Source organism: Poecilia mexicana, unplaced genomic scaffold (genome assembly GCF_051168715.1).
Source record: "Poecilia mexicana isolate PSO_F unplaced genomic scaffold, ASM5116871v1 scaffold_15, whole genome shotgun sequence".
Lineage (NCBI taxonomy): Eukaryota > Metazoa > Chordata > Actinopteri > Cyprinodontiformes > Poeciliidae > Poecilia > Poecilia mexicana.
The window spans coordinates 11237562-11251031 of record NW_028263384.1 but is presented as its reverse complement, the minus strand read 5'-3'; the positions used below and the strand labels follow the sequence as shown (position 1 = coordinate 11251031).

Below are 13470 nucleotides of genomic sequence, written 5' to 3'. Positions count from 1 at the left end.
AGTTTAATTGGGAAAGAGTTTGTCATTAAACAAGAAAAAAAATATCAAGAAGTTTAGGAAATTTTTGGGCTCATTGCGTACAAATATAAAATATAATTCATAAGTTCTTTTCTTCTTCTTCTTCTTCTTCTTCTTCTTCTTCTTCTTATTATTATTATTATTATTATTATTATTATTATTATTATTATTATTAGTTATTTTCATTTCAGAATATTATTAATTACAGTTCTTATCCGATTCAGTTGTACTGACTCAGATAATGTTTCAAGCAGTGTTTGCTTTTCTGCGGCTCTTGTTGTAAAGACATAGCCATTAAGACTATAATGAGCTTTTGTAGCATTTTTTTTAACTTTCCTTTTATTAGCACCTCTATAACTTTTCCAAAATGTCATAAAGCCACTTTTTTAATTCAGTCTTTCAGCCCCTATTAGAATATTCTTATTAAATGGTAACTCGCCTCCTTCAAGTACTGTGTGAAGAAAGTGTGTTATAAAACTGCATGCTTAGCTGAGTTAAAACAAAAAAGATCAGATTTCATTTTTACTCACATATTTTATTGATTTTATCGATGGTATTCTTTAGAAATAAACAAAAAGTCAAATTTCAACAAATGTAAAGTCAAAGGTTGCTTTTGTCTCACCAGCTAATGGTCAGTAACCATAATTTAAAAGTATTTAGTCAGAAGGTTTAAAAGGGGGGAGGAAAGAAAACAACATGAGATGCTAAAGAAAAAATTAATTAAAAAGACAGAAATGACTGTAAGACATTACATTGTAATAATGACGCAGCAGAATGACTCGTTTCACCTCAGAGTGACCCACTTCACTACCCTTCTGCTTGGCATCTCGTGAATTATTTTTTAACAGTTTAATTTGAATACTGATTAATCCGAAAGCACTTGAACGCACCGACAACAGCACTAGTTCATTTTTCTTGACGGGAAATCACCCGGTCTTCCAGGAGATAACGGACGAAAAGATCAATTCCCCAAACTACCAGGAACCATTTTTATGTAAATTTCTGTAAGCAAAACGGTTTCAGAAAACCTGTTTATCTTTAATACAACAGGGAAAGCCCAATTTTGACACTGAAAGCGTCATAATATATGTAAAATAAATAAATAAAAACCTTATTTTTTTCTCGTAAGCCTGACAAAAATGTGCCTGACTCATCTGTTGTGGCTTTATACAAAATATTAAATGGATGTGGGATATGTTTGCATTCAGCTGTGAAGAACCTGAACTTCATGAGCTGATTCCCGCTTCCTCTGAGGGATACATCCCACATCCTGACGTCAGCTGGATGTGAAAGTTTTTCTCCCCACTCCAGCGTCCAGCTGACGCATTCACTTATCTGCTCCACACCAGGAATTTGAGGTAAGCAAGAAACCCTGGATTTTGGTGGGGGAACTTTGTTGTCTGAATAATCTTGAACTTACATCCATGCTGTTGCTGTTGTTTTGACGTAAAGATGTATTTATGTCAAGCTGAAACTTTATGAGAAGATTTAAAGCCCAGCCTGCTGTGTACTCTCATGTTACAGCACTCAGCATTCCTCTTGTTGTGTTATGCAATGCAGACTTTCTGTTCACAGAGAAAACAGCTAAAATGCTGGACTCACAGAGGATTTCTCACTCTCTGGTTGCATGTAAATTCGGCTGATGGATACATTGGGAGTGCTAGGACAGCACAGATGTTGTCCCTGACTAACACAGTGACTGTTTCCTAACATCCCCCAGAAATAATTGCAATACCAGATATGAACGGTATTCATTCACTTCTATGTGAAATGATTTTGTCAGGAAGCTCTTAGAAATCTGCAGAAATCCACATTTCTATCAAGTGCGGAGAACAATTAGTGGTTGATGTTGAAACATCTTCATTTTCTAGCTAACCCTCTTCTCAAACATCAAATGGTTTGATAATGTTCCTCAACGTTCTCAAACGCTATCTGTGGACTAAAATGTCAAGATCTTAAAAATGTGAAAAATTGAGGAGTTTTAAAGAAAGGTGTATTGTGGCATTTTTATAAGGATAGTTCCTAGATTAAAATTTTTTGATTTTTTTATTCCATGGTCATCCAGAGTTTCCTGCTCTTAACTGTGTTTGGTTTTTACAACAGTGAAGCTCACGTCTTTCTAGATTATTATTGTTTGTTTCAAAATAGCGGTTAAAAATCTCTGCGAACTGAGAAATGTAAGCCTTGACCAGTGCCAGCTGTTGATCAGCCAATCAGAAACGAAAAAGATATACATTTTTAAATTCTGGTCAGTGGATGCAACATCCGTGCAAGCGAGCAGGTAGCTCTTGAGAGCGACACTCTTCTGTGTGGAAGTTGTTAGAAGAGGACTCAAACAGAGACTTATTGAATTAAAGGTCAATTTTCCACAGAACTATCTTGACTGTTCAGGTTTGAGCTTTACAAAATCAATGGAAATCTTCCCCACGCTCTCTGATGGGTGCATTTCTTGTTACAACTCTCAACCCTTCTGTCATTACTTTGTATTTTACTTCCAATGAGCAACATTTATATAAAAGTCTATTTTCATTTGTCTTTTCGTTGAATGAAAAGTGCTCAAAAGTATCCATTTTGTCATTCAGCACGATAGTGATTCAAAAAACAATGTTGCTTCTTTTGAGGCACAGATTATCATAGCAAGACCTGGATAAAGGAGATAACGATTAAAGATAAGTTAAGAATATGAATGTTCTTCAAGAAAACAAGAGAATTCAGGATTTCCCCCAGTGTTTTATAAGCCTGGCGGGCCACCAGGCTTTACTTGTGCCCCCACGAGGCTAAACATTGCTTATTTTTTAAAGTTTTTTTTTAATGTTTGCATTTTTTAAGACTTTATAGTTAGTGTTCAGCCATTAATCTTCCAATCTTTCAATAACACATAATTACCAAATTATATTTTCAAATTTCCTGTCAACTTTAAACATTTTTTAACTCTAAAACACGACGGACTGCTGGATGAGTGACTGCCCTGGCATCCGACCACCGGGCTTTTGCAAGTTTTCTTGGGGAAACCTTGTGAATTTTTATTAACAAAACAAGTAAAAAATTACAAGACTTTCATTCTAAGGCCTGCTAGTTTTGAGGAAGAACAGTGGTTAAAAAAAAAAAAAAAAGAATTACATATGGAGAAAAAATAGCTTGTCTTGATATATTAAACTTCAAATGTAAAATAAAGTGTGGCTTACGACTGTTAGAAGCTTAATGTAAAACTTTCAGGAAACCATCACATTACTTAACCACAACTAAGATGGTTAATGAAAATAAAACAAAAAGACATTCTGTGTTTCCATTTGGTCTGACCTGAGGTGGTTCTGCTTTTAGGACGGATCAACACCTTGATTGGTTTTGCTTGGTTCCTGTTGTGACTTGAGAGTAACACACGTCTGTCTCTTGTTCTGTTCCCACGACTTTAACGTGTCCCGTGTGAAACCGTGCTGCGTTACCCAGAGCGTTGTGTTACTTACTAAGCTCCAGTGGATAACACATTGAAGGCTCGTGTTTACAAGTCCGTCCGCTTCATCTGATGATGCGTCTGATAAAAGGTTCATTCTGAGGAAAACTTAAGAGGTTTCTCAGAAAGCACATTTTCTGAGAGACTCTAATGGCCCTCAACTCACCACTGCAGTTAGTGTGTTCAACAGTGAGCGCCGGTCTTGCCAGGATTTTCAGGAAAAGATTGCTTTTTAGGTCAATATTGCACAATGCTTTATTTAGCTTAACTGTGTGGGTTCTTCAAAGTGTGCACATTTCTGTTGAAATACTTAATGAGACACTTTTAAAACTTCTAAGGTGACATATGTTCTGTTTAAACATACTTGTAAATAAGCTAAGTTATTAGGTGAGGCGGAATAAAAATATCAATAACCTCATTTTACCCCCATAGACTAACACACAGCACCCAGTCTGCTTTGTTAGGAGTCTGCCAGTATCCCACATCTACATTTGTTAATATTTGCCCAATATCCCTTGCAAAACTTCTCCAAATCTATCAGATGTGTGAGGACATCTCTTCTCCACATCCCTCTTTTGTTGTTATAAAATGCTGTGGTTGAGATGGACACAAGCCCAGAAACGCAAATGATCACGTTTGTGTGTGTGTTTTTTAAAGAAAAGATTTACAAAAATTGAGGAACAGATTTGAGAGAAACGGAAATGCGAACAAACTGGAAATACCCGAGCACTCGGCACGAAGGGAAGCTGACATAGGGGATTATAGTCGACCCCTATGCCAAAAACCTGGGGAGCAATCTGATGAAGCTGACGGGGTTTCAAACTATGGGGAAGAAGGATAACGCAACCAGGTTTAAGAAGGACAGAGCAGTGAAACTGATGGAAGTCGACAGAAAGCACAGAAAGGAAAACAGAGAGAACAAAACAGGACAAAAAAGAGTCACACTAAACAAAGAGATTCACATGATTCTCTTTACTAAGCGTTGTTTACATTTAGCTTGACGCTGTTTCAGGTGAGTAGTAAAAGCTTAATGTATCGCTATTGGAAAACACTGCCGAAAAGTTTCGTTTGGTTTGAGCCACCTTTTTTTCTTTCCAGCGTTACTTTGTTTAGATTTATGAGAAACTATAACATTCCCAAACAGAAGGCTTCAGCAAAAGCTGAATGTTGGGCGAAGCTAAATGAAGTTCTGGCGCCACTTCTTAAAAGCTTCAAGGCCGAGTTCATACAGTTTTCAGTACAACATGCATGGCAAATCTAAAAGCCTGTACCAAATCTTTAAAAAAAAACATCAGTCATATCCAGATTTTTGTGTGCCCTTCTCCTGACTGATACCTTTGCACAGCGATAGCCTCTCCCCCAATAATGCTTTTAACTCAACAATGAACATCAGCAAATGCCAGGAAAGTCTTACAACAAAAGATAAAGTTTATTTCAAATGAATGAAATTCAATATAAACATTGTTATGTGTAAGAGAACCTTCAAACCAGAGAATTTTGAATAAACAGGCCAGAGGATAGTTTACTCGGTTTTGGACGAGCATCTCAGCTCATTTGAGTTTTTGGTGCTGACCAAACAAACAGTGTGAGCGAGCCGTGTTCACGTTTTAAGAGCCAATGAATCTGTTATCTGATTCTAAAAAAATAAACATGTATATTTTAGTTTTCCTGTTCTCTTTGTATTTATCATTTGAACATCAGATTTGTAGGATTCAGGAACGGTCGATACTCGGGTTTGAATTTCAGTGTCTTTTCCAGATGTGATGAGTAATTTCCAAATACTTGAGGGGAAATAAATCAGTCAACAAAGCCACTTTGTCTTAAAAATTAGTCAGCGCAGGTTCATAATGTTTGGTTTCATTTCACAGTTTAGGACAAAAAGAAAAAATGACAATCTAAAACTGAGAATATTAAAACAGAAACCACTGAAATTACAAGAGCTTATTTCTTTGCACATTTTAAGCCTACAATTTACACAAGGTTTTTTATTCGAGTTGTAAAATCAGAGGTACGGCCCTGTTTACATGTTTGGTGTTAACCTCGGTTAAGAAATAATGACATGGTGTAAGCACGATTGAGGTTAGACTTGAATCATTTTTGAACCACAGAAAAATTTGACTTGACAGAGTTGTCTGTTTTGTTTTTTTCACGTCAGCTGGTGACGCATTTCACCTGAGAAAGTTTTCACTAACTGTGCACTTTTTAACTTAAAATATATACTTAAAAAGCAATGTGGCGCTTAATTGTGAAGTTCGAAAGGATGAAATTACTAAAGCGAAGCTCACAAACTTTCCTAGAGTGTTTTCATGAAACTCATCGCTGTCCAGTTTTTCCTCGCTCTACTTTAGCCGGTGCTTGCAGTAACTACCTCGAGGAAATGTTAATTGTGTGCCAGTGTTGAATGCAGAAAACGCCATAAATGCTACTTCTCCTCCTTTTCTTATTCTAACCCCGGGGCAGTGGAGGAATGCAGCGGTCAGCTCCGTCCGGTGTTCAAAATAATACCCAGAGTCGTGTTCCTGCTCTGATATCACTGCCAAACCAGACGAGACCTTTAAAACGGCCAAGATTTCAAGACAGTGTTTTCCCTGGAATCTCAGAGCAATTCACCCACATATAATTTTCCGACTGTGCGTGTTTTTGTATGTGAAATTCAATGAGGGCTCGCCGGGCCAAACAATATATCCCATGTTGCTGCAGTCCAGGAGGAACACACCCGTCGCAGACCTTTTCTAAATCTAACAAATCCTGATCCAAACCAGCTGTCCGTTCAGCAACATCCTCTTCCTTCGTTCTGTGGCATGAAAACACTCCATGGATGTAGAAAACTCATGAGAACAACCTTTGATGTCAAGGAGTAAAACTTCTACCTGAACGGGGTTACGAACGTACGCTGACCTCTTTGTTTAGATATAAATAAGTTCAGTCACACACACACACACACACAAGCATGGTTTCTTTCTTTCCTGAGAAAGGTCAAGACTGCAAGTCTCAGCAAAGGTGAAGTGAATTAAAGGCGTGTCTGTGTGAAGGAACGAGTGTAGGTCGCACCGTTTCCGCGTTGGGTTTCGAGAAAAGTTGTTTTAAATTAAAGCTGCGGAGCCAAAAGATAAAATTACATCAAGTTACTCCTGGAATGTGGCAGATTGTGGTGAGAGCGTTAAGATACTTTGCATTTCTCTGCAAAGTTTGCTTAACCTCAGGTATTTTCAAGACAGCAGCACAGACAGAAAGTTAGTTTTAAAAAAAAAAATATTTTATGTAAAGCCATTTTCATTTCAGTCAAACGGTCTGATGGACATTAACTAAAAATCAAGTTCACTCAATGATGTCTCTGCTCGGGGACAAATATCTCTGATGTTTAGTAATGATAAAAACGACCCGGTTGGAGAAACAACAGATTCTCCAACAGATTGATCAGATTCATAGGAGGAGGGAAAAACCTCTCTAAAAACGCTAAAATCAATTTTTGTGAAAAAAAGAATTTAGTTGAAATGCAGATTTCTGTGCATATATCATCTGTAATGCATAAAAAGAATCAACCTGAAACAAATATTCTTTGGCTGTATAAAAAGCTGACTAATTGCCCTCCTTAGAAATGTACCTAAGTGGCTAACCAACTGCATTTAGTTTAGTTTAGATAAAACAACCAAATCTCTAAAACTAAAATGTTTGAGTGTTTGCAGGAGAAACTACATTGCTACATCTATACAGAAACACATATAAGTTCAATGCAATTTTTTTCTTTTTTGCAGCCACAGGATGGTCATTTGGTGAAGGGAGACCCAAACCAAGAGATGTCAGGAATAATTCAGGAACCAGAGAAACATGGGACTGCCAATTCAGAGAGAGAACGTTTCTGTTCTCAGCGACTCAAATATTCATAATTAATTAGCTGCCACATGTTTTAATTTAGCATTATATAGTAAATTAGGATGCAAATAAAAAGCCTGTTCTGAATGTTTCACCATAATGTGAAACAGTCTACTGAAAGCAGAATGATCCTTGGTAGGCTTAATAGCGTCTATAGCGCTAACAGAATTAGCACCACTAATAGACAGAGCAACTTGGAAGAGATGCTCAAATCCAGGCTTTGTTCAAGAGTGGGCAGATCAAGCCATCGGAGATAGAAAACCTAGAATAAGTCTGATCTGTAGTTTGTTAAAAAAAAAAAAAACACTTAAAAGTTGAGAAACTAATAAGAAATAAATAATTTATAAAAGTCTCTGACTAAACCACACATCCCGACGAACAGCCATCAGAGAGCTCCGGCTGCTCAGACTAATGGTGTCATAATTATCCTGTCGGCGCCACAGCAGGGCTTCGGGTCAGCGTCTCCAGGGGAGCTAAAGGTTTCAGCTGTAAAACAACACCATAAATCCAGAATAAATGTGAATAAATGTATTTGGGACGCTTTTTCTCTTTTGGCAGAGAGCAAAAAGAAACAAACAAAAACACCAATCTTATTCTCAAACCAACCAGGCTGACAACCATAATTCCTGTCTAAATCATGTCCAGTCACACCGCCTCTCATTTTTACAGCATACAGCCTGACACTAAGTGGACCTTTGTATTTATATCTGTGGGTGGCTTGAGAAAAATGGGCGTACTTTAAATTCCTTCAGTGGTTTTCTGTTCTATGTTTTGGTATATTCCTTGGTAGGATCATCACTCTAATAGATGACTTAGGCTAATTTAGCCTCATTAGTACTTTAGTGAGGGGCTTAGTGTTCCTCCTCTCTCCCGTTCATGAACGGTTCTTTGCTGGTCAGGGATCAGAGTGCAGCGTCACAGCTTTCACACAAGCCGCAACTTTTTCATTCAAAATGTTTAATTCAGTCACTTTTTCACACTTTAATCTGCTGGCCTGACAATCAGAGCGATCAGTCTAATTGTTCAGTCACACACACGCACACACACACACACACACACACACACACACGCACGCACGCACATTTTCCTCCCTCAGAAAGGTCAAGACTGCAAGTCTCAGCAAAGGTGAAGTGAATTAAAGCCTTTAATTCACACCACTGGTTAGTAATGACCAGAAATGACCATTTCTAAGAAATGACCAGTGGTTATTAAAGTCTGACCACTTTTCACCGACTGCTGCTGCAAAATACTTGAAATAAAGTCCAACTACTGAGGATTTTTCCTTTAAAAACTCAGAATATGCAGCATAAGCTTGAGAATCTTCTCAGTAACCGTGTTGCCATTGTCTGCACCAATTTGACATTTCAAAAGTAAATTTTCTTAATGGAAACACGGCAATTTTGAAAAAAACTCAAGTTTTTTAAATAAAATATTTTGGTGCCGGGATGAGGTGGTCTTTGGCCTTGTCAAAACTCGTTTATTTTGCAGAACTGCAATGGAAACTTTTTATTATTTTTTTTTTACATCATACGAGTAACATGATCAAAAACCTGATGTTGCCACTGGCGCAAACCACAAAGAAGAAGAAAACAACAGGAGTAAGTTTCAGGATGATGGCGCAGAATGTTTTTCAGTCATTTATCGTGTGAACAAACTTATTCACGTGATTTTAATTGCGTTTCTTATTTGATGGAAACACGACGCTAAAACTGTGTTTTTCCAACATAAGTGGAAACGTCAGACACCAGTTTGACACGTATTGCTGAGGTCTGCCTGCACCACAACATTTTTTTTGTTTTTTACTTACATTGTTTAAAGGCATGCCTTTTGGATTCTATTCATCTGCTGTAGATTGTTTTTTTTTAGACCTTTAGAAAAACAAAGACTGAGAGGAGGAACAAAGCAGCAGTGAAAACCTCAAAAAATATTTTGAAAAACCTTCAGAAAACCTAGAGAGATATACTCAAAAATCGTGAAAATGCAAATTTAAATCACTTTGCACAGAAGCAGGGGCGGATCTACTTTGGGGCAGTTGCCACCCCAAACGAGAGCCTTGCCACCCCTGTTGTCCTGTTGCCACCCCAGCTGACGACTATGAATTCAATAAATTGTAACGGCAAATCGGACGTTAAGCGCAAACTCTTTTTTCCGACAACATTGAATGCAACACAATGTAACCTGACACCCACTGCTAAGTAGCGGGAAGTGTAGTTTACAGGCAAGCTGCAAAAACAGTGATTAGTAAATTAGAAGTTATTCAGAATCAAGCTTTGAGATTATGTTGTGGAGCTTTGAAGACATCTCCATCTTTGGCAGTGCAGGTAGAAATGGGGGAGATTACTTTATATTTAAGACAAAAGCAAATTATGCTGAATTATTGGGTAAGTTTGCAGGGACATAAGGAGGAGAATAATACAGCAGTAAGAATTCTGAGACCTTGCTGGGAGAGTGGAAAAGCTAAAATAGACTGTTTTGCCTGGGCAGCAGATAAATGCATTAGGGAAATAGGTATACAGGGAAAGACATACTGTGCTGCGGTGCCTTATCCAATTACACCTTATTGGTTATTTCCATATGTGAATGTAGGTCTAGAAGTTTATAAAGAAATGCCGGTTAATAAAGATAATAACTGGGAAATTTTTGTAAATAACAGAATTAAGAATATGTATAAATCCTTTACAGTTATGTATACAGACGGCTCAAAAGATTTAGTTTCAAATAAAACAGGATTTGCTTATGTTATTCCTGAACTAGGTACATTTAAGAAGCAAAGAACAGCTGATTATTTATCTGTTTATACAGTGGAAATGTTAGCAATTCTGATGGCCTTACAGTGGATAGAACAAAATAAAATTGAAAATGTTCTTATATGTTCAGATTCATTATCATCATTAATGTCCATGACATGGCAGATCATTTAGCTAAAGAGTCTTTAAAACAAAATGGAATTATGGAAATAGCATATTGTAAATCTGAAATAAAATCAATTATATAGATAGATAGATAGATAGATAGATAGATAGATAGATAGATAGATAGATAGATAGATAGATAGATAGATAGATAGATAGATAGATAGATAGATAGATAGATAGATAGATAGATAGATAGATAGATAGATAGATAGATACTGGCATATGCTGACACCCCTGAAAAAATCCCTGCCCCCTTCTTTCCACCCCATAAATATGCACAGAAGTAAACCTAAACAACTGTATCTGAGACGTCACCCTGAGGTTGTTTAGAAATGACCAGCAGTTATTAAAAACATCCAAGCTTGATTGAGGTGGAGGTCGACCATCTGTTTGGTGCAGTTGAGGGTCAAAGGACAGGAAGGAATTCGGATAGCAACAAAGATGGAGACAAACGGCATCAATGAAAAATTAATTCTCACTAAACCTGAAACCAAAGAACACAGTTAATCAAATACCTGCTGAAAGGCATTCAAACGTCAAACAGCAGGAATTTTGAGTAACAAATGTTGTTTTATGGTAACTTTGACGAACAGAAGAAATGATCTGAATGGATCACTGTGGGAACTCCGGCTGCTTATCTGTGAAATTGTACCAGATTATTTTTTAAAAAAGCAACTAAAGCCAGAGGTTTTATTCCATTTCTATTTTTTTCTGCTGGCTCAGGTCCAGACAGGCCATCGCGGCCCATGGGTCAGCCCTCTCCCTGAGACTCTCGTCCTGCCGTGATGGCTCCCTCCAGCCCTCCCGCTCCTCTCCTCCACCTGCTGCTCTGTGCGCTGATGGCCGACCTGCGTTTGGCTTACATCACGCACGGCAACTTCATCTACTACTCCAGGAGCCAGGACCCTCAGCCGTGCAGCACGTCTTCAGTTTCCGACTGCAGATGCAAGAACTTCCAGCTGTCCAGCGCCCACAGGCCCCTGTCTCACTCCACTCCCGCTTTCCAGGGGAAACACTTGACTGTGTGGTTCTCGTCTCCCGCCACCGTGATGCGTCTGCTGAACAACTCGGAAGTGAGGCACCTCACGCTCATCCACTGCGGGCCTCCCGGGGAGCCCCGGGGGACGGCCTCGTTCTCTCAGGAGGGTTACTTTGCGGTGCAGCGCTTGGAGAGGCTGACGGTGGTGAACGTGCCCGAGAGGCCGTTTCACCCCTGCACCGACGCCAACTGCGCCAAGAGAACAAACGCCAACCAAGACAGAGACAACAGCTTTGCATTTGACTCAAACAAGTCCAACAAGGACAGGGACACCAACATGGACCTCGTTGCTGAGGCGATGAGAAGCTCTTTGAGAGCGTCCTCGCCTCAGATCCAGGACATCTTCCTGGGCCGGGAGCGCGGAGCGGCGCACCACGAACAGGCCCGACTGGGAATCATCCACAGCTCCGTGCTGGACTGGGGAGCCGAGATCAAAACGTACACGGTGCTGACACACATAGACAGTGACGGGACGCTGCCTTTCCCTGACCTTCACCTGGCAAAATTACCAGAGGCGTCGGTCATCTATGTCAGCTTTGTGTACTGACAAAGACTTACTATGAACCACCGATAGCATAACACAGGCCTCGATTTGGACCTACACTTTGAATATGGTCCGTGGGTCAATGAAATGTGATATAAAAAGGTTGTTGGTTTACATATTACTCTATCTTTTTAGGCTCTCTACAGGCATCTGGTGTAAGATAACACAGTACATCACCATTCTTAAAGTTTACATTCAAATAAGTTCGAACAACAAACCCTCTAGATCCTAGATTGTTATAAAAAAGTTACCTGGTTTGGTAGATGCAAGTCTTTTCCACGCCAAGAAATTTAGAAAATGACAAAACATTGTACTTCTTGTTTTTAAAGTTAGTTCAATTGTCTTAATTGACAGCCCAACCCTTTCTGTTTCTGTGGAAAAGGAGCTATAACTACTCCATCACAGAGAGGCATCTTTGGGTCACCAGGTCTCCATATTAACCATCAGATAATATTTATTTGCAGAAAAAAAAACCCATAAGGAATCTTGTTCTGTCCTCTTTTCACAATCGATGTTTGAACGTAGAAACTACAGGAACATTAACTTGATCTGTGTGTGTAGCATTTCAGTGACAAACACCCCACATGTTTTTGGTGTGAAATCAAGTGTTAAGATGTGGAAAGGCACCTCAAGCTCATTGTTGGGTACGGTGGAGGATCTATGATGCTTCAGACACGGTCTCTTCTAAAGGACATGGAAAACGTTTTAGGGAACATGATATCGCAAACTCTTTCAAACACCAGGATATGTAAAGAAAAAAAAAATCCCCGCTTAATTGTGAATTACAAACCAGATCGAGTTTCTTTTATGGCCACCTAACTACACAAAGAAAACAGGCTGGGTGAGCTGAAGAGAATTGGCACAGGATGAACTCAGACTCAAACAGAAATAAGAACCTGACAGAATCTTTTTTTTTTTTTTCTTGAGTGTGTTAGGTTCCGTGTTTCTGTGTGTTTATTTTTGAGTTTTTCGATGTGTTCCTGTTTCCCTGTGAGTCTCTGTCCTGTCCTCCCCGTTGATTGTCTCCCAGGTGTGTCTACTTACCTGATTACCCTCCATGTGTATTTAAACCCACCTGTGTCTGTGTTCTTCGTCGGGTCCTTGTCTATGTCTAACATACGTGTCAGTCAGTTCTGTCTTAGTTTGTTCTGTCGGTTAGTTCGTCTGCCGGCACAGTCGTACTGTTAAGTCCTGTGTCGGCATCTGCTCGTTTAGTCAGTCTTGTATCAGTTGCTACCGGCATTTAGCTGTGCGCTAGTTTCTCTGCCGTGCTGCCTGTCTTGGACTGTCTGAGCATCATCCTCATCATTAAATTCATCTTATTCATCTACATCCTGGGTCTACCTGCGTCATCTCCTCACCACCAACACCCCCACCTTACGACAGAAGGACCCGACCACAACCGGTGAGGATCGCAGAACATCATGGGCCCAGAGAACTGGAGTGATTATAAGGATGCGGACTATCTCAACCTCCTCAACCAATACAAAGGTCATCCCACTTTGTTTGATTTAGTATTGGGACTTTATGAGATTTACCTGGAGCAGCTTCCAAAGTCCCCCGAGTTTCCAGAGTCCGCTCCAGCCACCTCCGTCCGCCCGTCTCCAGCCGCCTCCGTCCGCCCGTCTCC

At 39.4% G+C, this 13470-nt stretch overlaps 1 protein-coding gene across 1 annotated transcript; it reads left to right on the top strand.

Moving 5' to 3' along the window:
• Positions 1–1336: 1336 nt before the first annotated feature.
• Positions 1337–13172, top strand: LOC106930129 (uncharacterized). Its single transcript, XM_088013156.1, has 2 exons — positions 1337–1376; positions 10981–13172. The coding sequence occupies exon 2, from the start codon at positions 11043–11045 to the stop codon at positions 11841–11843; it is 801 nt and encodes a 266-aa protein (XP_087869282.1). The 5' UTR covers positions 1337–1376; positions 10981–11042; the 3' UTR covers positions 11844–13172.
• The last annotated feature ends 298 nt before the right edge of the window (positions 13173–13470 follow it).

Excerpts from the sequence above, each read along its gene's own strand:
- LOC106930129 (XM_088013156.1), top strand. The coding sequence starts at position 11,043 with ATGGCTCCCTCCAGCCCTCCCGCTCCTCTCCTCCACCTGCTGCTCTGT.